Source organism: Macaca nemestrina, unplaced genomic scaffold (genome assembly GCF_043159975.1).
Source record: "Macaca nemestrina isolate mMacNem1 unplaced genomic scaffold, mMacNem.hap1 Scaffold_106, whole genome shotgun sequence".
NCBI classification, from domain to species: Eukaryota; Metazoa; Chordata; class Mammalia; order Primates; family Cercopithecidae; genus Macaca; species Macaca nemestrina.
The window spans coordinates 141,885-167,935 of record NW_027257589.1 but is presented as its reverse complement, the minus strand read 5'-3'; the positions used below and the strand labels follow the sequence as shown (position 1 = coordinate 167,935).

General features: G+C 49.9%; 1 protein-coding gene across 1 annotated transcript in view; it reads right to left on the bottom strand.

Annotated features, from left to right (window-relative positions):
- Positions 1–26,051, bottom strand: part of LOC139361221 (sterile alpha motif domain-containing protein 1-like) — a gene marked incomplete at its 5' end in the record, with an annotated part of 166,327 nt that overhangs the window by 16,807 nt on the left and 123,469 nt on the right. The window contains one exon of the mRNA XM_071089746.1: positions 17,607–17,664. Within this exon, the coding sequence (XP_070945847.1) occupies positions 17,607–17,664 (58 nt within the window). The remainder of the gene's footprint in view (positions 1–17,606; positions 17,665–26,051) is intronic.

Here is a 26,051-nt window from a genome sequence, read left to right as displayed (position 1 = left end):
GGTCTCAAACTAGAACTTAGCCCTCAGGAAAAGCATTGAGCACCCCCCACCCAAACCAACCCAAGGAATCACATGGCAATGGTTATCATCTGATTTCGACAAATAAAGTTCTGTTCTCCCCCCTGAACACAATGGTAAACACCTGCCATCAGCCCACAGAAACTCCCAGGACCCAGTAACACTGGACTAGCAAGATCAATGGGCCACGTATGCAGGGTTCAGCAGCAGAAAGTCATGGCACCGAGAATGGTGTGTGCTCAAACCAGATTCCTTGCTTTCGGGGTGAAGGGGCTTCCCGGGAACATCTAGTCCAGTGGGATGGTTTCCACTTCCACCATGAGGAGGAAATGGGGGGTTTCCTGAGGGCACTGACAGGACCTGGGTCTCTGCCCCTTTGTCCTCTGTCCTGTTATGGGATGAGGGTGGGCTGAAGGCAGGTTTCCCCTACATCTTCCGGGCAGGAGAGATGGAGCTGACAAGTGGACGACGCTTTTTCCAAAACATTCCCATGTTTATAACCTGTTATCAACCTGTTTTCCCCGGAGATCAGTGAAGCAGCATCATTGATTCTCTTCCATTAGGGACAACCCGGTGTTACGGGAGGCAGGAGACGACATGCGAGCTGGTCTGAGTCAGTCACTTGTGTCTGGTCCCCAGCGTGCTCGTCTATCAAATGGGCGGCCCCACAGACCAGTGACTTTGAACCAGAGTTCCATGGAGGTTGCCCAAGGACAGGGAGGGGGAAGAGGGGGAAGAGGAGGAAGAGGGGGAAGAGGAGGAAGAGGGGGAAGAGGAGGAAGAGGAGGGAGGAGGAAGAGGAGGGAGGAGGAAGAGGAGGGAGGAGGAAAGGGAGGGAGGAGGAAAGGGAGGAAGGAAGGAAGAAGGGGAGGAAGGAAGGAAGAAGGGGAGGAAGGAAGGAAGAAGGGGAGGAAGGAAGGAAGAAGGGGAGGAGAAGGAAGGAAGAAGGGAAGGGGAAGGAAGAAGGGGAGGGGGCGGAAGAGGAGTGTGGAGGGAGGAGTGTGGAGGGAGCACTGTGGAGGGAGCACTGTGGAGGGAGCAGTGTGGAAGGAGGAGCAGAAGGGGGGTTCTCTGAGGAGGAGGGCCAAGTTTTTGAGGTGTCTTGGAGTCAGAGGTGGCAGGGGCTTGGGCTCTAGGCCCTCTGTTGCATAGTTTTAGGCTTTAACTATTTATATTTGTGGACTCTTTAAAAGATTTAATTTGAAGGAAACCGGAGTTGGGGATACCTTGCTTCTAAAACACAATTTCTCAAGCCTGAGACTAAGTGCTAGGCATTGCTCATTCTGTTACAATCATTTCCTCCTATTTAAAATCAACCACACACCCCTAATCTCTCTTCAGGGCAAACATCTTTTCCGAGGATCTCAAACAGCAGAGCGAGCGGCCCGTGACCCCAGCTGTGGGCACGAGGAGCGAAGAGGAGACGTGTGGAGAGGGCTGCTGATGACATGAGAGGTAGAGGCCCGGCACCTCCCTCCAGGGGCTGTGCTCTTCCAGGCCTAAAGGACATCCTCGCCTCTGGGGTGAACAAGCAGCACAAACTATCAACACTTATTCCAAAAGAACAGGAAGAAAATTCAAACGAAGTTAATACAGTTACCCCAACACAACACTGCAGCAGCCCAGAAACAGGAGGGCCACTGAGCCTGAGGTGGGCGGTTCCAATAGCAGGACAGCGACGTTGGCATTAGGGCTTTTCGGCAAAGAAAAAAAAAAAAAAAAAAAAAGACACAAAAGGTAACATGGGCCACCCATTATTTCCTGCCAGTGGAAAGACACCCACAGGCCCCCAGATGCCAACGGCCCCTTGGGAACGAGCTCACGCAGCACTTCAGGTCTTCGCACGAGCAGGCACGTGGTGTCCTCAGTACCCCCGCCTGTGACACACACACCACACTTGACTCCCATACCTGAGGGTCCAGGGGAATGGTGGGAAGTTCTCGGGGGACCGGGCATCCTGTGAGGGCACTGCATGACTATGTACCTCAGAGGGGTCCCCGGGCAGGTGCTCTCTCTCCAAAGGATGAACTGGATCCTGACCACACCCAGATTGCGCTGGCTTCCAAGCCGAGCGCCAACATCTCACATCCAAAGGGATGCACAGATGCCTGCTGCACGTGGAGCCCAAGCCCCTCGCAGAGCTCAGGACGAACCCAGTGTCCAGGCCTGGGGCCGTCACCAGCGAGGAGAGGTGTCCGGGGCACTTCCCAGCGATGGCCACAAGAAGAAACAACTCAGGACAAAGCCAGTGTCCAGCCCCAGGGCCGTCACCAGCCTGGAGAGGCGTCTGGGGCATTTCCCAGCGATGGCCATGGGAAGTAACAACTCAGGCCCATCAGGGGCTTCCTCACTATACGGGTGTTAGAAGTAGAGACAGAGGTTCAGGTCTAGTGGCACAAACAGCGACGGATCCCATGGAAATGTGGGCGTGGCCCCTCCATCCCAAAAGCCTGCATGGCTACTCCATTCTGCTCCCATCACACACATCCCCACACAGCCAAGCCCCTTCTCCTTTCCCCCACTGGATTCATCAAATCAAACCTCGCTGTCCTTGGAAAATGTACCATTAATTTACTTACTGCCCAGTAAAAAAGCACACTTCCAGTTAACATGACACCCCCGCTACGATAGAACAGCCTTAATTCAAACATGACGCAGAGGAACAGAGGGAGGAGGGGTCGAGGGCCGTCCTGGAATCGGCAGCTGTTTTCTGGGGAAAGTCTCCCTCCCACCCGAGCCCGACACTCGAGCCACACTATCCCCATGGTGTCTGAAAACTCCATGAAGACAGGGTCACTCTGACCCCTTCACACCCACAACGCCAAAGAGGAGCAGGTGTTCAGGAAAAGTCTCCTGCTAGTGCTGAAGACAGGAATGATCCCTCGTGGTGCCCAGAATGTCAGGAGAAAACAAGGCACCATGTGGACGCCTTCCAGGTGAATTCTGGAATGACTCTGCCGAATGCCAGTCATCCTTTTACAGAACAAAACCAATACCGGAAAACATGTGTCGCCAGCAGAGAGATGGTCCTTTTGGCGGCTTACAAACACACCTACGTTACGCTGAATTTATCTCAAGCCACCCTCTCTGTGCTAATGTAAAAAGTCTCCTTTATTAACCAGTAGCCTTTTTCATCTGGTGCTTTTTAACAAGCAAGACGGTCCTGTAACACTCAGGCATTGTTGAAAACGTCAAATGGAAGCCTAGAATCCTCTTCCTTGCAGCTTCACTGCAAAGTATTTTGACGTGAGCCAAATCATGCTATTCCTACATCTCCACAGGAAACTCAAGGCTTCATCAAGGAAACGCAGCATCATTTCTGCTAGGCACAGAAATTGGTGGGGTGGGCATGGGGTTGAGGGAACATTACATAGAAAGCACAACGCGATAATCACCTGCATGAGAGCCACACTGGCCGGCAAGCCCCGATCGGCTCGGTCTCTACACAGTCACAGACGTGAGGCCTGGAGGGCAGACACCTGGCACTGCTGACTACCCCAAGGTCGTGGCCTCTGCCCCTTCTCTGCTGCTCATCAGTTCCAAGCTTCTGGCAACACCGCCTGCTGCCCCCACTGCCTCATCGACTCTTCGTGAAAAGCAAATGTTGCCAGGATAGCTTATGAGTACATTTGCCAGGAAAGCAGCTCCGATTGACGCTGACACCCCCTTCTCACACCCCTGGCAGCTCCCTTGCCCCCGATGTGTACATGCTTGCAGCTCTGACCTTGCTCAGTGTCCACACAGGCTCTGTCCACTGGAGAGCCAAAGGCAGACTCAATGTTGAGTCAGAAATACACAAAGAGGGTGAAGGTTACAAACTGCCTGCCTGCCCCTCAAAACACAGGTTGAAATCCTCAGCCTCAATGTGATGCTGTCAGGTGGCCTTTGGGAGGTAATGAGTTCCCGAGGCTGGAGACCCTTGAATGGGATTTGTGCCTCAGAAAGGGGTCCAGCAAATCCCTCACCCTCCCATTGTGTCAGGGCCAGAGAGAAGGTGTGTGCCAACCAGGAAGGAGCCCACACCAGAATTCACCCGTGCGGCACCCTGATCCTGCCTTCCAGCCTCTAGAACTGTGAGAAACAAATTCCTGTTGTTCATAAGCCGCTCAGTCAATGGTGTTTCGTTACAGCAGCCTGAGCTGCCTGAGATGACGATGCTCACCGCCCTACAGAAACGGCTACTCCCCTCTCCCAGAAAGAGGGGTTTAATTAAAATCCCTGTCTCTCCTCGCGGCCACCACAGATCTCACTCCCCCACCCTGTAAGCCAGCAATTGTTAGGATTAAAGGAAAATGAGGATCGTTTTAGACCAGCCCCTCCATATCAGTCTGAAGCCTGTAACTTTGCCCAATTCCACGGTGGCCGTGTCACTGCATTGCCCATGTCAGCTCTGTGTCTGCACTGGGTCCCAGGCTGTGCACAGACTCTTCTAGCTGCCCATCAGCACAGCCATTTCCCCTTCTGCTTTGCAGGTTGTCCTTCAATATCCAACCCCCACCCCTCTGCAACCCAAGGCCTTCCGATCCAGGCATTCGGGGTGGGCTCAGCCATGTACTGCAGTCCTTGACTCAAGTAAACCAGGCCCAAGCGTTGGCACCAATGATCTACTGGCTGTGGGGTCTACACAGCTACTAGCTGCCCCAGCCACACCAGGGCCCGGGAGGGGAGGCAGAGGAACCTGTGAAGTTGCCAACAGCCATATGGGAACAGGGGCCCCTGGGATGAGGAGGATGCCATGGAAGGAAATTCAGAGAAAGAAAGAGCCCCAAGGCTGGATGGGTCATGCCCAAAGCCTACACTGCTGAATTTTCCAGGTTTCTGAACTCAATCGCTGACCCACACAGCACATGTTTCCTGAGTGCTGACCCCGCGTGGCATTGGATAGGCAATAAAGTAGGACCCCCACCTCCCCCTTCCCCGACACATACACAGGGCCTCCGTCCTGGCGGGAATTCAGGCCTGGGGGCCCAGTTGGCATCGCGAGCCAGGGAAGGGGGCCATTTCAGACAGATAGTGGGTGCAGCCTTGCCAAAGCCCAGCAGTCACCTGCACTGCCACAGCCAGGCTGAGTCCAGATCAGCCGCACAGAAACCTGACCCTCTCAAGGGCACGCCTGAGCTCATTAGGGACAGACACCATCTCCTGCTGATCTCCAACACTTTCTCTGCATGTCTAGTTACAAACGGACGACGCAGTCTCGGAAGCACAGCTGTGACTCTGGAGACAGATCCCAGGCCTCCCCCTGCTCCTCTCCGTGGTGCCATTGATGGGGAGGGGCCGGTATGGCCGCGAGGCCGCATACCCACAGCCACCCTGCCACGGAGACGCAGGCCTTCGACGATTATTTCTGCCAAAGAACCCTGCTGCGTCTTGGAGCACACCATGGTGGGCGGGAAGCTCCACCCGGAGAAACAGCGATGCTTCTCCCCAGAGCCAACGGAGGGCACCCCCCACCCTGCATGCAGCAGATTACTTACATTCTGGAAAACATCTGGGTTAATGGGGAACAGTAAAATGAAAAGGACACACTAGAAAGGTTAGAAGGCTGTGTGAAGTCTCAGGAGGTCCAAAGGTTTCTTATCCAAGACTGCTGCGGTCAACGAGCTTACAGGGAAAGTTTCCACACGGGCCTTCAACAAGCAACGCTCAGCAGGGAGGAGCCACGTTCTGGGCAGAACCTCAGAACAAGAACATCGGACACCACAAAGTCACATCAGAGCCAACAGCAACTGAAATACAGCGCTCTCCTAAGATGTGTGCGTCACCTGCAGAAAGGCACCACACATTAAGATGGGAGAAAAAAAGGATAAGGTTAGAAACAAATTTGAAGTAATTTCTGCATACGTAAAATTTCTACATCCACTGGTTTTCTTTCTGGGAGTAACAACTTTTACATGAGATGCACATCCCCGTTGGAAGGAGTTTGGGTTTTCCGTGGGCAGAGTCAAGGGCTCTCCAAGAAATGTGAACCTTTTCTCACTCACTGAGCCGCGTGCCCTGAGGCCGTCCTGGCCTGTCTGAGCACCTCCCTGGTTCTGCCTCCAGCCAGCTCCTTCCAGCACTCACCCCGCTGCTCCCAGAGCCTGCACTGGCCCAGGATCTCCTCTTCTGCTGCTGTCAATCTTCCACTTTAGGGTAAATAAGTTGGAAACTAGAAAGTTATAAGACCCCTTAGCTTTTTAAAAATTTGTCTTCTCAGAAAACAATACTAATTCTACTTCCATGGTTTAATATGTTGCCCCCATCTGCATGTTCATGGATATGTGTTTTTATATATTTTTTAATCAGTACTTATAAAAGCATGCACTGTTGCTACATTCAGTTCAATTACATTTGATGTAAGAAGTTTTAATTTCAGTGAATTCAGGCACTCAAAATTTAAGCCCTCTGACATCTATTAATCAAATGGGAAAATGACAGGTAGATATTACAAAAATCAAGAGAAGTGTTTAATGTAAATCCTGCACTTTCAAATATTTCCACAAATGTAATGGATACATTAGTACATAACCTTGAGCATTTTCACAACTCTTTGCACTCAAATTCCATTCTTAGCTTTTATAGATAAATCGACATCCATATGTGATTTTAAGCAGCTCAAACATCAGCTCTTAAAAACAATCAGAAATGTTGCGGGCAAATCCCACCGAGCAGCAAATAACGGAACTGTACCCAACAACCCAGGTACCTCCCCTGAGGCATCTGGAACTTGAGCATTACAAGCAGCCTTTGGTTTCTGAGGCACCCGAGTGGGGACTCCCAACTCCCCAAGTCTAAGAAGGCCTCAGCGATAAGGAAAACTGGTCAAAAAGTCATCCCTGCCGGCTCCCTGTACCACGGGCTCCTCCCTGCCCGCCCTCAGCCACGTGCTTACAAGATCTCACTTCCTCTCTGTCCCTCAAAGCCTGACTCCTGATTCCAGCCCTGCCGCTTACTGGGATGTGGCCATGGACATCAACTGCACCTGTAAGGGGAGAAGCTGGGCAGGATACAGGATCCTGGCCATCCTGGCAGCGCTCAAGCTGATACTGTAACTTGGTAGTGAGTTACTTAATGCAAAGGTTTAACTTTGAAAAATTTAGTTACGTGTATTCTAAAAGGGAAATTCTGAACGTAGAACACAGGCCACACCCTCACACTGATGTTGTCTGGCCAGCACTTTTTTGTTTGCCTTTTCAATAGACGTTTTTAAAAGCAGTTTTCGGTTCATAGCAAAATCAAGAGGAAAGTACAGAGAGTCCTCACATATCCTTTCCCAGCACAGGCACAGCCTCCATCATTCTCCTGCCCTCACCAGACCAGCATGTCTCTACGACCGACAGACCCGCATCAACACGGCACCACCACCCACAGTTCACAGCTCACACGAGGACTCGGCCTGCTGCTGCTCACTGTGGGTTTCACAGACGTGGAACGGCATGGATCCCCCATGAAAGCCCCACCTGGAGTTGCTGCCCCACCCTACACACCCCCTATGCTCCTCCCATTCATCTCTCCCCTCCCCAACCCCTGACAGCCGCTGATTGTTTTGGTTTCCACAGCTTTGCCTTTTCCAGACTGTGCTGTGGTTGGACTCAGACAGCAGGCAGCCTTTCCAGATTGGAGTCTCACTTAGCAACATGCGTTTATGATCCTTCTGTGTCTTTTCATGGCTTAGGGGTCCAGTTCTTTTTAGTGCTGAATAATATCCCAGTATCTGACATACCACAGTTTATCCATTCACCTGCTGAAGGGCATCTTGGTTGCTTTCTAGTTTTGGCAATTATAAAGCTGCTGTCAACGTCTGTGTGCACATTTCCGCATGGAAGTAACTTTCAGCTCCTCCGAGTAAACGGCCAGGACTGTGATTGCTCCTGTGGTCGGAGAGCTTAGTTCCACGGAAAACCGCCACGCTGCCTCCCACAGGAGCTGCCCCACTTCCCCCAGCGATGAGTGAGGGTCCTGATGCCCACACACCCACCAGCACGTGGTGGTGTCGGAGTTCAGGTTTTGGCCAGGCCGATGGGTGCACAGTGACGCCTCGCCCTATGACATAAGACGCGGGCCATGTTTCCACGTGTAGATTTGCCATCTGTGTATCTTCTTTGTTGGGGTATCTGTCCAGGTCTTTGGTCCATTTTTAATCAGGTTGTTCATTTTCTTGTTGAGTTTTGAGAGTTCCTTGCACGGTTTGGATAACAGCCTTTCTCAGATGAGTCTTTTACAGATGCGTTCTCCCCGTCTGTGGCCTCCCCTCTCATGCTCCTGAGACACTGTTTTTTATTTCAAAAAACACTTTAGACAGAAGATGGACCTCCCAGCCCACCACGGTTCTCAGTTTGGCCGTGGTCACCACCCTCCCAGCCATGGTTCCCACCTTTTCACGATCTGCTGGTCCTATGGGCATCAACCCATACCAAGTCCCTAACATATCTCCAATGATTGCAACGTCAAAGCCGGCAGTTTGCAGGTAGGAAGGAGCTGATGGAGGCCGGAGCAGAATGTGAAGGCCAGCGGATTCATCCCTCGGGGACCGGCAGGCCTCTCACATATCCCCCTGGGTCACCTCCCAAATGAAGTACCTGCTTTGGCCGTGAGCAGGAAGCGGGACCTGGCCCAGATCTCAGCATATTTGACCTGGCACGGCATTTACAGGTGAGCCTCCATAACCGGAAACTCGACTCTCTGGGGAGAATGCATTTTCATTATCAAGGCTTTTAGGCTTTTAATTAAGAAACCAAAGAGCAGTGACTGGAGTGAGGATGCAGGGACTCTGGGTGACCCACACGCTCGTTTCCACCTGGCACGAAGGACCCTGGAGTGAGGGTGCAGTGCCTGCTCTGAGTCACCAGCACACTCATCATTTCTACATAAAGAACCCTGTGAGCCTGTCCCAGGACTTTTTAGCCTAGACCTAAAAATTCACAGCTCAGGAAACCTTCATCATTTTAGGAACCTGAGGGGTGGGCCAGGGGGATCTCACAGAGTGTGGTGCTGTCTATGGGGTCAGCAAAGTACAGCTGGGGCTTCCCGCAAGCACTTCAGCGAGGCCGTGCACTGGCCCGAGGCTGGTTCCGCCTCCTATCCTCGGTTCTCATGCCCAACCGTGAGGGGAGCCCCCCGCTTCAAGGAGCGGTCCCTGGCTCCAGGCCCTAACGTCCATGTCCAGGCCCCTGGTAGGGCAGCTTGTACCCCGGGGAGGCTGGGACTGGAGACAGCCTGGAGCTCTAGGCAATCCTGGCAACCACATGTTTCCCGAAGTGGCCGCAGACAAACTCCTGCTTCCAAAACCTGGCACGGGCTGTGTGAGGTCTGGAACGCGGGAGGCGCGTTTCACAGGGTCCCTGCTCACATACAAAAGCAAGGCTAAGAGCAGATAAATTATTTAATTACCCTCTCATGGTTATCAAGTCAAGTCATAGTCTCTTAGAACTATGTGTGACTGGAAGTATACACATTATGGAAGTGTATATAAATGTGAATACAGATATGCTTATTTTCCTTTTATATACCTTACATATATGTGTATACGTGCATATGTATAAAACATGGAAGAAAAAACCATACTTAAGATTTCAAATCTCAGTCACAAAGATCTCAGAAGCAAATTATTATTCTTTAGCAAAGACGTAACATTTTACATTCTTACAAACAAAACGTTCTCTATTAGCATTTTATTTTAAAAACTAAGAATGCATTGCACTCTCTGTTTCAATTTTTAACTCAGCTCACAAAGGCCCCTGTACAAAGACCTCCGTGCCACGGCAAGGATGGCGGTGGTCACACCTGTGTCCATTTATCCTCTCTACATCTAGCTCCTCTCCCTGAGGCAACAGCACCTCCGAAGTCACAGCCTGGCCTCCCATCTCTCCCCCGTCCCGGGCTTTTTGGCATGTTGCTCTGCTGCACACACCTCAGCAAATACTGCTGATTAGCCAGAATCGCCCAGAAATCTCTTAACCTTGATTCTGGCTGCTTTTGTAATTTGTAATATCTGTACTTCTGGTGTGATTTGAGAAACAACACATTTTAAAATTAGAGAAGATGTGGTTTTTATTCTCTCCTTTCTACTTGCAACCTTGAAAATTCAAGTAGCAGCAAGGGTTTGTTGAAAGTAACTTCCACCAAATAGAACCTATTACAAAGGTACTACAGAGTGTCAAATAACCACATAGATGTAAAATAGACATGCAGACACAGATATAAAATCCAATGGTTAAACCAAATTGAGAAATGCTTGCCAGTTTGATAGGACTTCTAAAACTTGACATAAATGTTGGCTGAGGGATACAAGATGTTATGAGATGAGTGAGATGCTTGGCCTAGAACCACAGGCTCTCTCCTCTTTACAGCAGAAAATCCATAAGGAAGTCAAATCTGAAAGAACCAGGTACCACTGAATGGCATACTCAGCCATCCTTCCCCATTCCTGGGCCAGCTGCAGTGAGTGCAGCCAGTCGTTCACCAACATCCATCATCCATCCTCCAAGGCCATGGCTACACTTTACTCCCAGGCTCCCTGTCATTATGTAGATTAGGTAAATCAGGGCCACTCTCACCTTAAGCCTCCCCTGCCAGCATGGAAATCGCCCAGTCCCAACCACAGCAAGGACAGCCATGTCCCTGGGAATGCAGAGCAGGGGTCGGGAAGAAACCTAGATCTCTGAATACCTCATGGAGCAGTCACCAGCCTGGAACATCCTCCCTGACGGCTTTGCAACAGAGAAGAACTCCTTGGTTCCTCAAGCTACAATACTGCAGAGTCTCAGGTCACAGCATCCTTACCTACCCTCGTCAGGAACCGTTCATGCTCATCAAGACATGAGAACAAAACTGCAGTGGCACAGTCACACTCGACGCAGACCACCTGCTGCTCACATTCATCGTATTAACACCAAAAAGCCACCGTGGTGGATATCCTGGATGTGGACACTTGGCGGCTTTTTGCTGGAGACGCGCTTTGTGCATTTATCGCACGACCATCTTGGCCTCAGGAGGGGCTGTGCAGATGGCAGCTGTGCACGTCACAGGGAGTCTCACTTGCTGGACTCTCAGCCAGCTCCCACTATCAGTGCCCGCAGACTCCTCTCCTCCGGGAGCACGTGCTTGGACGCCACAGTGGCCTGTGGATCCACACAACAGCACTGTGTGCCCCAGGAGCTTAGAAAGTACCACTGCATCAATGCCTCCACAGGTGGGGCCGGGGGCAGAAGCCAACCTCAAGCAGTTACGGTCCTCCGTGGGGCTGGCGTCCAGGCAGGAAGGCGGCTCAGCGGCTCTCCTCTCACTGTGGAACTTCCTAGGTCCCCACATGAACAGAACCCTAAATAACACGCAACAAACAACAGGAACGAGAACACGACCAGCAGCTTCTGAGATGAGCAAGCTGGGCTGATCATGAGACACCTGACGGGGACGGTGCCAGAGCCCCTCCCGGTAACCTGTGAGGACAGCACTGCCAGCATCTCCCTAAAACCAGCCCAAGTCAAGTTAGACTTGAGGCTTTCCAGGACTGGGTAGATCCATTCAATCCCACAGTCTGAACCTTCCAGGCCGTGTCTCATGGCCCTCATCTCACATATGGGAACCCGGACGCTGCACCATAAACGCAGCCCCAAGCCCTCGTTCCTTCTTCAACACCACACACCAGTACAGTGAACACTTAGGATCTGGGCATTCACGTAAAATACTGCTTAACTAAAACTTCTGATTTAGAATATGTTTAATTCTTACTCACAGAGCTGAAAGTGTTTTGTCATAGAAGGCGGTAGCTGTAACTAAGCATGAGAGAAGAAGGGATCAGAGTGGTGCCAAGTATTAAATATTCCTCTAAATCTATTCACCAGGTTGCCATGCTATTGTCACCTGCTTCATTTTCTGTCCTTAAAAGACAAAATAGTTACTTTTCAAAATAGACAACCTGTTTTACTGATGCTTAGCTATAAAGTTGCGAGCTACGTATCCAAAAGGGAGATATGGGAAAACAGAAAAGGTCCACAAGCGATCGGGTGGGGAGGGGCGCAGTTGCAGCAGCACCTGGCTCTGTTGCGTTGTGAGCCAGCCACGTGGGCTGGACAGCTCACTTAGCCACTGAAATTATATCATCTAAGATTTTGTTGCAGTTACTTTGACAAATTCTCCCTCCTGCTATGAAGAGTAAGGTTTGAGGGGTTTTTTTGTGTTTTTTTTTTTTTTGACTTGGAGTCTCGCTATGTCACCCAGGCCGGAGTGCAGTATTACAATCATGGCTCATCGCGGCCTTGACCTTCTGGCTCAAGCAATCCTCCCGCCTCAGCCTTCCAAGCAGCTGGGACCCAAAGGCGAGTTTGATTTCTTTGCTAACGAATTCCTAATTCACCTCGCAGTGGGCCTGTCAAGGCCCTATGCCCGGACATCCACCTTGCCGACCGTCCATGTGGTCTCTAAGGTGGATGCACTCCGGTTGCCTGGGCTCTGCACGCGATACTGAGTCTCCAAGTCTGCCGCTGTATAAGGGACTGACAGCCCCAAGCGTCTCGACGCGCCACCTTGAGCCGGGCTTTATTCCACAGGGCGACTCTGCTTCCCGTGATGAGATGCAGCACGTGAGCACAGATCAAAGGGTATCAGCAACTAACCCATTCCCCTGGTACTAAGCAGAGGACCAAGAGTTTAGTTCCTTACTTATTTACTACGGGCTTGATTCAAAGCAGCTTTCTGGGATCCTGGGGACAAACATCTCCAACTGGTGAGAATTCTGGCTTTAGTAACAGAAGAATCACCTAATGCCCATTTTGTAACTGCTGTTCTCATCAGAACTTGAGGCCAAAGCGAAAAATAAAAGGGGGAGGCTAAGATCGTGACACCCCAGTTTGCACAAGGCCAACCAGCCTGCTTGAGGGGGTGAAAGGAGTAGGATTTTTAAACTGCTGAGTTTTAAAAACATGGCTGTAGGCTGGGCGCACTGGCTCACGTCTATAAGCCCAGCACTTTGGGAGGCCGAGGTGGGAGGATTGCTTGAGGCCAGGAGTTCAAGACTGGCTTGAGTAACACAGCAATACCCTATATCTCTTGAAAAAGGAAAAAAAAGGTTATTAAAATAGTAATAAAAAGTTTAATGCAATAAATTACTATATCAACATGGCACCCCCAGCTGTCAGACGAGGTACAATCTCTGTGGCTATGATGAGATCTGGAGAGAAATGTAACTGGCATCATAGGGAAGGTCAACCCCAAAGCCCCACGGCACTACTCCTGTACAGTGTGTTAACCAGCATGAAGTCTCCTCCACAATCAGAAGCCTGGTTTAGAGGAACGCTGTCCACGGGACCTGGGTGGACTCCAGACGCTGGCTGACCAGACAACCCCCCCCGGGACCCTGCCGGCAGCCCCAACTGGACAGAATGACCTCGTGAATGTCCTTTCCCGCCACAAGCTGCAGACCCTGAGCCAGTCCTGGCTGTGACTGAGGCTGCGCATAAACGTCTGCGCCCAACAGCTCACCTTTGTACATGACACGCCCAGTCCACCTCATTTCAAATGTTACGCTCGCCCCAAGGCGAACAGGGATGTTACAGGTTAACTCACTGCATGTGTGCTAGACTTTCCCTATAAGTGTTCAGACATTGCACGAACCGGATGAACAAACCCCACTTTCCCTGTAAACGTTCAGACATTCCTTGAGCCCGATGAACACACACAGCCAACAAACCCCGGAACGTGTAACGCCGCGGCCTCCTCTCCTCCTGAGGGGCGTGTGCTTACAGCTCCCCCAAGACCACATTTCCCAAAGCACAGAGTGTTACTCTGAAAATAAAACCTCCTTTTTCCTTCCTCTGTACATCTCGTGGTCATGTTAACAACTATTGCTACAAATGCAGAGAAATGGGGTATCATCCGTGCTGGTCACCGAATTCCTAGCACCAAAGCTTCAGGGCCCCCCAGTCTGAAGGAAGCTTCTATCGCCCTAAAGCCAACTCTGGAGACGAAGGCCAAGCTGGTGAAAGGCTGTGTCACCGCAAATCCACACCACGGGGCCCACTGCAGTTGTGTGTAACGAACTATTGGCCTGTCCTGGGGTTTGGGGAAATCAGGATGCAAGCAGATACCGTACGCTCTGCCATGGGACCGTGAAGTCTGCGGAACCTCAGAGGAACACGGAGACAAACGGTGGCACGATTCTCACAGGCCGAGCCTCGATGGGCGCCCGTGTCAAGAACACAGACACGCCGGGAGGGACAGCCGATGCAGTCAACGCCTGCAGCCCCAGCACACGGCAGCGTCTAAGTGTGGGGGTCTCTGGCCAGGCTCCACCACAATTGCCATATTCTGTGGCAAAATTTTAAAAATAGGTTTTAACTAGTTATAACTCTAACTTGTTTTACACATAAACAGAACACAGGGTACCAACAGGCTCCAAAATACTTTGCCTAGAACCAAGTCTAGAATGCAGATGGATGCTGCTCCGAGTGTGAGGAGTCCCCTTGTAGTGTCATAAATCCTAGATCTAGGTGACTAAGTGCTCTTCCTAAACCAGACGGCACCATGAGGCTCTGAGGGCACCCTCTGTCCCCAGGCCAGTCCATCAGCCCCGGCAGAAGCTGCTAGAGTAAGAGCCTGTGGATTTGTATTGGACGGATGCAAACCAGGCAAAGTCACAGGGGCTCGTTCTGGAAGCCCATCCGTTTACCCACTCATGCCATGGAGAGCCGTTCCCCCAACTCCACACCCGCAGTCATGCTGAACCACAGCAACTGGCTTTTAGGCCTTCAAGCCACTCCTTCTCACCGCTGGACAGACCCTTCTCACACCGTGAGGCCCAGAGTAGCCTTAACAGGTGGTCCCAGCAGAACTGGCCACTGCATGAATTGATACTTTGTGTGTGGGGGGGTGGTTGTTCTTCTGTCACTCAGACACAGTGCACCATAAGTACAGTGGTGCTATCATGGTTCACTGCAGCCTCAACCTGCCAGGCTTGGGTCATCCTCCAGCCTTAGCTTCCCGAGTAGCTGGGACCACAGGTGTACATCACCTGTCCTATTTAATTTTTTGTAGAGTCAGGGTCTTGCTATGTTCCCCAGGCTGGTCTTGAATTCCTGGGCTCAAAAGTGAACTGCCCAACTCAGCCTCCCAAGGTGCTGGGATGACAGGTGTGAGCCACTATGCCCAGCCTAGAATTGGTTTTTCTTAAACCTGAGTTTGACACATGAACCCCACTTACATAGATATCAGCACACTCTCACAGCTCGAGTTTTCCTGAATCTCGATTCTGTCCGTTCAAGGTCAATATCTAAGAAAGGTTCAGAACTGACCCTCCCTCAGTGAAGCCTAAGAGCAAATGCAGCAGCATCTCAGTGTATAAGGAGACAAAGTAAGAAGGTGGAAAATACACACTGAAATCCTAGTGCTAGAATCATAATCACCAACACTTTAAGAGGGAATCTGCTTTCCAAAATATGTAGCTGCTGGATTAACTTCAAAGTCACCAGATTCCACAGGCAGTAGCTCACAGGGGCACAGCTTTCTAAGGCCGCACAGCCCGGGACAGCGTAACAGCCTCGGGGCAAAGCAAACTAAACAAAGGCTTGGTTCTCTCAAGGACGAAGGTGCTCAAGTGTTTCCAAATAGATTCTTCTTCTAAGTAAGTTAGATGCCTCCTACAACACTGTTTAGAGTGCCAGTGTATTCAGAAACATGAAGTTGAAAATACATCTCAGGACCCCAAAATCACTAAGGTAAAGGGACGTCAAGGTGAGGAAGAGCTTAGACCAAACCTGCCTCCCATGCTCTTCCTAACAGAGACAGCTACTGGGGGTGGGGGGAAAAGCCACGTACCTCCCTCACAACCGATCCACAAGGAAATTCCTCATGGACAGAGGACAGAACTCAAAGTCCCCATCTGCACACGGAGATAAATGCGGATCTGACTGCTTCCTCTGGAAAGATGCACCAGAAATGCATTTGTCTGATCTACCTGTGACCTGGAAATCCCTCCCCGCTTCGAGCCGTCCATCCTTCCTAGACTGAACCAACGTACGTCTCACATGTATTGATGTCTCACGTCTCCCTAAAATGTGTAAGACCAAGTTGTGCCCCAAACACCTTGGACACATGTCCAGGACCTCCTGAGGCTGCCGCAGTGTGTCCTCAAGCCCTCCTAAGGCTGTGTCTATAACCTTGGGAAAATGAACCCTATGGACCGAGGAGTGTCGCAGAGATCCTTCTGGTTTACAGGAAGCATTCTCTCCTGCGAGTATATCAATGAAATCACGTGGAATTACAAAATGCCACTTTAGTAAAAGCCAAGGAATTAGGGTTCTATGTGCTTAAAAAAAAAAAGTAACGTTCTATTTGTCAATGGACCATGAAGCCCACACCCCCTTTTGCAGTGAAGATGTCAAATGGGACGAGAGGCCCCTCCTGAGGATGCTACCCTCTGACCCCACTTCCCAGAGTCCAGTTTCCTGCTGCTCAGGGAACAGCAACCCCAGCTTCACGAGGCTCAGGCCTCCAAACCCAACTCCCACCCATGCTGGAGAATCACCCCAGGGACTAGCTAAGTGGCAGGTGCAACTCTCACCTCACCCCCTTAAAGGGGAAAAGGCACCTTCCCGCTCCTCTTCCTGCTGGTGGGAACAGGGGCAGGAGCTGGAGGATCAGGAGTCGGGCGGCAGAACGGAAGCAGCCTGGGTCCCTGCTAGTCAGAGTTGGCAAATGCCAACCATCCCCGACATTCACTTTGCAAATAAATCCTTCTCTTTTGTCAGGTCCCTGGTTATAAGTTTGCACCCATAACTTAAAAAGAAAAAAAAAACTCAGATTAAAAAATCGGTGTTTGGCTGACAATATTTCAATTATCTTGGGGCCTTGGGTCAAATGATGGCAAAACAGGAAACTGAACGCTGTTATTCAGGAAACTACCTTCCAGCGCCGTCTACCCTCCCAGGCTGTCACCTTATGGTTGTTTGTCTGCTAGATGATTAACAATAACTGTTCTGAAAACCTAGGTGTACAGAACAGACAAGAAGTCAGCTCGGGTTGAGGGGAAGCAGGATAAGACCCCCTTCCCCGCAGGATGGTGGAAGAGGAGGAACCTTCAGCACCTGGGTTTTCAGGATGCTGGATCTCTGAGAGCATCTCTCACAGCTCAAGTACAGCCAGACCCTCCTCTGACACAGCCTGTTCAGGCGAAGGTGGGCACCTGCCCTAGAGACCCACAGCCCTGTGCGGGGCTCAGCTGGAGCTGAACTTGCCTCCCTTGGTAAGAGTCAGGGCCAGGGGTGGGGAGAGGAGAGAAGCAGCAGGCCTGAGGGCCACTGTGGAAACTCCATGCCACGCTAACTCTCGTCTGATGTGCTCCGGCCAAAGCCACGCTTCTCGGAGGGAGTTTCCCTTCACACATCCGGAAATCATCAACATCTAGTCTCCCCACAGAACAAATCCTTCCCTAGGAGGCAGACGCTTGGCTGTAACGCGGGGTAATGAGGGGCGCGCCTTCGTGCCCACTCTGTAGTGTTTCCTGTTACCTATTTTACCTTAAGCTACAAATGATTCCCGTTTACACGGGACACAGTGACACAGACAGCAAAACACATGAGATTCAGTGTGATCCCACACCCGTCACTGCTGACCTCAAGTGCTTTGTTCGTTTTGCTTCTAGAGTTTGTACTCTCTCCCGGGGTTCCAGGCCTGTGGATTCAACCAACCATAGATCAACATATTTTTAATGTGTTTGTACTAAGCATTCAGACTTTATTATTCATTAAACAACTACTCGCATGGTATGTCCATGGTATAGCTGTTACGAGCAACCCTGACATGACTGTCTGCAGGAGGATGTGCATATGTCATATGCAAACACGATGCCATTTTATTGCAGGGACCTCAACACCCAAAGACCTTGGATTCCATAGGCAGTCCTGCAGCCCACCCCCATGGGCACTGTGGAATGGCTATAATAGAAAATATGGAGGTTTTAAACAGTTATGTACTAAATCTAATCTTTTGTTAAGAAATTAATGTGTATCACTTGTATTATTTGGAAGTCCTTCCTGGCCCAGAGACTTGACATGTTCTTATCTTTTTGTCCACGGATCTAGCCATTCCAGTAAGCTTGTTGAACACAAATCAATTTTACAATTAAATTCTTACAAGAATCACACTCAATCTGTAAGCTGCTTTGGTTTTTAAAGTGAATTAACCAATAGTTTTGCCAACCTGCTATATCATAGAATAACAGGATAAAGCAGCCCCATGACATGCAAAAACATGGGGTTTCAAAGCTAACCAGTATAAAACACGTTACAAACCCCTAAATATGAAAACGTTTTACACCACAACAGATATTCCAGAAAAAAACAGGATGTTCAAAAAAGCCCTTTGCAGAAAAGCACTTTCCCCTTTATTTTTCACACGGTTTCCTGAAGCTTGTGTTTGGCGATGACCATGAACCAGAAGTAGCGTCCCCTGCAACTACTGCCACCACAACACAGAATATTAAGGCATTAAAAAAAAGGACACAGCATATTTCCTATTGTTGAGAACAGGTAGAGTGTTATAAAAATGAGAGTGTTCTAAAGTCAACAATGTTCAAATTCTAGGTCTCCCGCAGACACTAGACGGTAACCGCCAAAGCTTATGTACTTGGCAACGTTCAAGGAGATCAAGTTCAGAGCTGTCACAATGCAGCACCATCCTCACGCGATTATCTCAGGCGGGTTTGAGGGCAAGTGCCCCCGTCACAGTGGGAAAGCTGCCCAGCCCAGCACTTCCTGAGATCACAGACCTTCACCTTCCCACGTCTTCAATAGTTCCTTTACACCGGGAACCAGACAACAAAACCTAAAACACTTCCTCAAATCTCAAGACAGTCTTTAGAGCTCTTTTCCTTGCCCCTTCTCTTACTGAAAAAGCCTATTTTGTAAGCAACCTGTAGTGCTTCCCAGAGCTGGGGCGGGAGGAGAGCTGGTGTTGGGTAGACCGAGTTTCAAGCGTGGGGAGACCAGGAAGTTCTGGAGATGGATGGCGGTGATCGTGGCACCACAGTGTGAACACACTTAATGCCTCCAAACCATACACTTAAAAATAGAGTGCTATGTAATTTTACCGCAATCAACACACTGAGAAAACTCATCTATAATTACTGTCATTTCCAATATCTTGCACCCTGTAAGTTGCATTTGCTTTTGGAAATCCTCAGAGCAATTGAAAGACTAATACCCTAATCATCTCTGAAACGCAGGCAAAGTCGTTCAAGGGTTTGGTTATAGGAAAGTAGCTGGAAAGCAAAGCGCCCGTTAGACATGGCAGCCGTGGTAGCACAAACACATGGTAGGAAGATGGTGGTCATGCTACACACAGATGGGAAGGGTGTGGGGAGCCACAGCACCGGATACTCGGGAGGCACCTGGGCAGGAGCTGAGAATGTACCAAACGCGTTCGATCATGCAACATTCACGGACCGTGAGTCCAGCCACCGCCACTGACATCCACTGTGGCCGGGGTGTCCTCTGCCACAGAGATACACACCCTGCCAAGGATAGTGTACAGATTAAACGTCAAAGCACAGACATGCTCAGGTCCCGCTGTTCACATAGAAGCAAACACAACACATTTCCCAGACCCCAGCAGCATGACTCTCCACTTGACTGCAACCCTGTCCCACTTATTCTCGAACCCATCTCTCCCGGACCCCACAGCATGACTCTCCACCTGACTGCACCCCATCCTGTGCATCCTTGCATCTGTGTCTCGGCCCTCACTCACTCCCTCACTTCCTCGTTGGGTCAGGAACCAAAAGTCCACTGTGTCCCTGGTGCACTGAGCTTTGTCAGGGGCCTCTGGGCCGCATGCTGGGACACGCAACTAGGAACTCCCAGTGCACACGTTGGTCTCCTGCAAGACGCTTGGCCCTTATGTGCGGGAGCCGGGAGCCGGCACCCACCCCTACAATTGACTGCACTCTTAGAAAAGTCACAGAAGGCCCCTCACCAACCCAGCAGCACCCTGAGGCCACATCCCACTTGCCTGCTGTCTCCTGAGCCTCCCACCCTGTGATGACTCGCTCCTTCAGTTCCCCGCCTTGAATCCACTGGTTCCTCTCCTCATGGGCCTCTTTCCTGTCGTCTTCCTGTCATTTTCCTGTCAGCAAGCACATTTCCTGTCATTTCCCTGAAATGACATATTTCCTGTCATTTTCCTGTCAGCAAGCACATGTATCCAGCCTGACCTTGCTGATGTGCTCCAGCTGGCCCTGGACGTGAACCGCGCTGCTGCGGCTTTCCATCAGTGTGACATCTGCGAGTTACCTCCTGGGAAATGCCAGGTGATGGTAACATCAACCAAGAGGCACCGCTGAGAAGCAGAACGCATGGTGCGGTGCCCAGAACATCACGTCCTTGAACAGACGCTCCGTGTCTTCTCCTCTTCTGCCAGAGCTTCACTGTAGGAAGGCGGCCATTCTTCCAGTGCTGCTACTTCCAACACCGGGGAAAGCAAGCTTCAGAAATGAACGGTGTCAAAGAGGCAGGACCCACCAGCGGCCGGACGACCGCAGCCCCAGCATTCCCCAGCCACCATGGCTGACAGCCCAGGCTCCAGAAGAGCACAGCTTCAACCTTAGGAGAAAAAACCCTCTCAAGCCAATTATTATTTTCAACAATGGGATTGGGGAGTGGGGCGTTCTAACCCTGTCTCTCTCAACAGCACAGATCATCAGATCCCAGTTCTTATAGGATTGGGGAGTGTGGGGGGGTGGTTCTAATCCTGCCCCCCTTCATAAAAAAGAACTGGGATCTGATGATCTGTGCTAGGTCAGTACTTTGCTTCCGCCACATGCAGTCATCCTCAGCACCAGGAAAAGTCAGAAGCATTGAGTGATGATACCAATACCAACACGTGCGGTTCTGACAGCTCCGGTAACTCGCTGCACAGATACAACACAACAGCAGTGAGATCCACGGACATCACCAATCTTCCCAACGACTGTGTTCCTGAATCTTCTGCGTTCGGAATAACGGTCTTCTTTGCCAGGGCTGAGCCATGCTTCCCTGTTGCCTGTCCTCTGCCTTCACCAGCTTCGTGCACGTTTCCGGACAAGTGTTTGTGCAGGTGCTATCACTTATTTCCACAGCGAGAATATACACAGACACCATACAGAAATGGGCAACCCCATTAGGAGCTGTGCAGAGAGATCTAACTCATCAGATGTGCCAAATTTCTGTTGCCATAGAAATTTAACTAAACTAACGTTGCTATGACCTCATCTCTTACTGTGCCACTAAAGATCATCCGGGTAAGAGGAGTGTGCCTCTGCATAGCATTCAGCTCACGTTTACATGTCGGTTTTCCCTGAATATGGTTCTGTGAGATAGAAATCAGTAAGATGGGGTGTAACATCTAGTGTAGGATCGTTGTGTCTCCTAGGCTCACACACTTCCTTTAAGATCCTCAGAAAATGAAGTTTAACTCTGTCGACGTGAGTTACATAGTAACTTGTTTTGGATACTGTCTCTTTCACCATCTAAATATCAACACCAAAGAAGTTCTTGAGTTCCTTTTTAAATTGAAAGGAATTTACAAACCATAAAAGCCCCAATATTAAAGGATACAATTCAGTCTTTTTAGCACATTCTCAAAGCTGCACATCAACCACTAGTATGTAATTCTGGGACTTTTTCACCATGGGCCAAAGAAACCTTGAACCCATTAAGAGTCAGCACCTGCTCCTTCCTTCCGCCAGCACCTGGCAATCGCCAGCCGACTTCCGTTTCTCTGGATTTGCCCATTCTGGACATCTGTTGTGAGAAGAATCGTACAGTGCATGACCTTTGGCGTGACCTTCGGTGCTGACATCTTTCACGTCCAAGGTGAGTGGAATCTCACAATGAGTGACCTGTTGACAGACACCTGGACTGTTTCTACTACTACAAATAATGCTGCTATGAAGATTCTTGCATAAGATTTTTTTTTTGTAAAAATGTTTTCAATTTTCTTGGGCATATGCCTAGGAGTGAAATTCCTGGGTCGTATGGTGATTTCATGCATAACTTTTCTGAGGAACTGCCAGACTTTTCCAAATCAACTGTACCATTTTACTTCCCTTCCCACTAGCAATATATCAAGATTTCAGTTTTCCCAAATTCACCACCAAGTCACTGTCCAATACTGGGATTTTACCCATCCAGTGGTTGTGAAGTGGTATCTCAGTGGTTTTGATTTCCATTTCTAAGATGACGAATTCTGCTAAACTTTTTTTTTTTTTTTTTTTTTTTTTTTGAGACGGAGTCTCGCGCTGTCGCCCAGCCTGGAGTGCAGTGGCCGGATCTCGGCTCACTGCAAGCTCCGCCTCCCGGGTGTACGCCATTCTCCTGCCTCAGCCTCCCGAGTAGCTGGGACTACAGACGCTCGCCACCTCGCCCGGCTATTTTTTTGTATTTTTTTTTTTACTAGAGACGGGGTTTCACCGGGTTAGCCAGGATGGTCTCGATCTCCTGACCTCGTGATCCGCCCGTCTCGGCATCCCAAAGTGCTGGGATTACAGGCTTGAGCCACCGCGCCCGGCCCTCATGTGCTTTTTAAGGCATTTATATGTCTTTCTCTGGAGAATGTCTATTCAAATCCTTTTTCCATTTTTAAATTGGATTTTTATTAAGAGCTTTAAAATATATTCTTGATATCAGGTCCTTATCGTGATAATGTATCCTGTTCTGTGGGTTGTCTTTTTACTTTAATAGTATCCTCTGAAATGAACATTTTTAATTTTGATACCGTCTTTTTCCCTTCAGTTGCTTGTTACAGCTTTAGACGTCTCAGCCAAGGAAACATTGCCTAATCCAACCTAACAGTTTCTCGAGGATTCTCCCCTGAAGGTGTCATGGGCTGAACTGTCCCATTCCCCGCCCCCCAAGATTCCCATGTTAAAGTCACAACCCCAGAAACTTAAAATGTCACTGTATTTAGATACAGGGCCTTAGCTTGGTAATTTAGGTCCCATAAGATCTTAAAAGTAGGGCCTGATCCAGTATGACTGGTGTTCTTTTAAGATAATTTAGACACAGTCCTTAGTGCTCCATGCACATAAGAGAAACCTGTGAAGACACAGAGAAGACGCCATCTACACAGCATGGGGTGAGGCCCCAGAGAATCCAACCCTGCCCGCACCTTGATCCCAGGCTTCCAGTCTCCAGGAAAAAGGAAATAAGATGCTATTGTCTAAGTCACACGGTCTGTGGTGTCCGTTATGGTACCCAGCAGACTGACAGAATGGGTCTCAGTCAGCTCCTTACGTTGGATTCATGTTGAGCTTTGCTTGTACGGTGAGGAAGGGTCCAGTCCATCCTTTTCCATGTGGATACCCAAGTTGTCCCGGCACCACTGGGTTGTGAAAGGCAAAAAGTACAGCAACCCTTACCGTCCTTTCTCCATCAACAGATTAGAAGATACACTGAAGAATCGTGGACAATTTTGTCGGTTTAAGCCAGTGGTTTTCAAACTTTTGGGTCTCAGGAACCCTTTGCACTTTATTAAAGAGCACAAAAAAGCTTTCTCATCAAGCCGGGAGTGGTGGCTGCTCATGCCTGTAATCTCAGCACTTTGGGAGGCAGAGGCAGGTGGATCACTTGAGGTCAGGAGTTCGAGACCGGCCTGGCCAACATGGTGAAACCCCGTCTCTACTAAAATACAAAAATTAGCCTGGCATGGTGCCGAACACCTGTAGTACCAGCTACTAGGGAGGCTGAGGCAGGAGAATCGCTTGAACTCAGGAGGCAGAGGTTGAAGTGAGCTGAGGTCACACCACCGCACTCCGGCCTGCGTGGCAGAGCAAGACTCCGTCTCAAAAAAAAAAAAAAAAAAAGAAAAAAAAAAAGAACATAATTTAGTTTCTTTTACAAGGATAAAGTCATTACATCTTAACACAGTCTTAAAGAAGAAACCATTTTCCAAAATAAGCAGCAGCGTGGCAACAGTTTGTACTACTGTGGAAACACCTAACATCTCTGCACCTCAGACAGCAGGATTCTCATGCCTGCATCTGCGTTCAGTGGGCTGCAGAACCGTGACTGAAGTTTATGAAGAAAGTCCAACCCCATACTGATATACAATTAGGAAGCGGTATTTTCACTGTGTTTTCAGATCACTTTAGTTATTCTCTGCTGCCAAATGTAACAAGTGGCACTTCCGTACAGGCTGTCTGCAACACAGTCTGTGCTCTGCTCGTTGGACCTTTCTGCCCCAATTCCTTCTAAGTCGACTGGTCCGTCTTGCACTTGAATGGCTTTTGTAATCACACATTGGGCACACGATTTTGTAATCACACATTGGGTAGATAACACTGATTCAGAGTTATGAGCAGCTTCCACATTTCTTTATATGTAAAAAACCAAACCAAACCAAACCAAACCAAACAGCATCAATATCATTAATCACATGAGAAAGTGGTAGACACAAGATTTTTATATTTTAATACTCGCTGGAAAGCTCAAATGTCTATCATTGGGAAAAATGTAAGGTACTTTCCTTGAGATGAAAGTCATTCTGTTCATTTTTCAGGCCACACCTGCAAATACCTCCATCTGAAGTGGCATCTTTTGTAAGTCATTCTTTATATAAAGGCGGCCGTTAGTGGAAGAAGTGGTTCTGCAGGTTCATAGCTCAGAGGCACCAGTGCTCTCCCAAGAGATAACCATAAAATCCGCAGAAGACGCACCTGTGCACACTTCCTGTTTCTCACTCAAAACATTCCAGAAGGAACCCTGAATCCCAATGCCACAGCGGGACTGAAGTTTGCTCTCACCCACACAATACACCCAGGGAGATCCCCCAGCCCCCACCCCGAGGCCCCAGCCTTGGTCCTCTGTCTGGTCTAGGAGGGCTCCTGCAGCTCCAGCCTAACAGGGAACAGAAGGCACCCACATGTCAGAAAGCCCTCCCAAGGCCTGGCGAGCACTTCTGTTTATGTGCCAGCCAAGTGCGTTTGACAATTCTACAGCCAGCTGTATGGCAGGCAGCGAGGTACCCAGCAAATACTCAGGGCTCACGTTACTGAGGAAGGAAGGTGGACAGCGAGGTACCCAGCAAGTACTCAAGGCTCACGTTATGGAGGAGAAAGCCAGGCAGATAGTGAGGTACCCAGCAGGGTTCACGTTACCGAATAGGAAAGGAGGGTGGAGACAAGCGGGCTGGAACAGTCTGTCATAACCTTTAGCATTTACAAGGCTCGCTGAAGATTATCTGATTTGATCTTAACAGCTCACAAGATAGGCCGAGGCATGACTGTTTTCACTTCATAAAGAGAGATCCCGAGAACTGATGATGACCACGTGCTCTTCCCATAGGCTCCCAGAAATCATCCTCAGATCATCTCTCAGTTGTATACATGTGGTAATATCTCAGTCACGTCCCCTCTCTGCAGGGGAATTTTACTGCCGCCCTGCTGTTCCTTCGCACCCCTGCCCTCTCCTGCATTTCAGCCATGCCCACCATCCATGGGGAGTCTGCACCACCCCACCCCCGCTGCTGCTGATGGCTTGGGTCACCCTTATCTTTCATTTCCACCTACAGGGACCTGTTCTTCCTTCAAATGCAGCTCAAACTCACTCGTTGTGTGAAGCCTTTTCCAGCCATCTCAACCGTCATGTGTAAAATCAGTGTGTGGAATGCTTCATTTAGGAGGTGCTTATGTTGCCTCATTGGCTGTGAGCAGGGCCAAATTCTAAGCAAACCCGGTGGTCCCCTCTCCCCATCTCTGCTCCAGTGCACTTAAAACAAGGATTCCTGGAAGCACCTTTTTTGTCCAATTCACGCATGAGTCTGCCCCACACCCTGCAGAAAAGCCCTGGTGGTCGGCGGTCAGGGCTCGGGACCTCGAGGTGGGTAAGGAGAGCTTAGTGCCCTCTCTGGACTTGTCGCTCAGAGACCCGCGGCTGGAAGGGAAGAAACTTGCATCCTGTGAAACATCCAGGCCCTGAGACCCACTCAGGAGTGGAAAACGGGGAAGGAGCCTTGAACAGACCCACGGGAGGGTAGACAGCAGGAGTCACAGAGGCTACCAGGGAGAGAGGGAGGCAGGCAGTGAG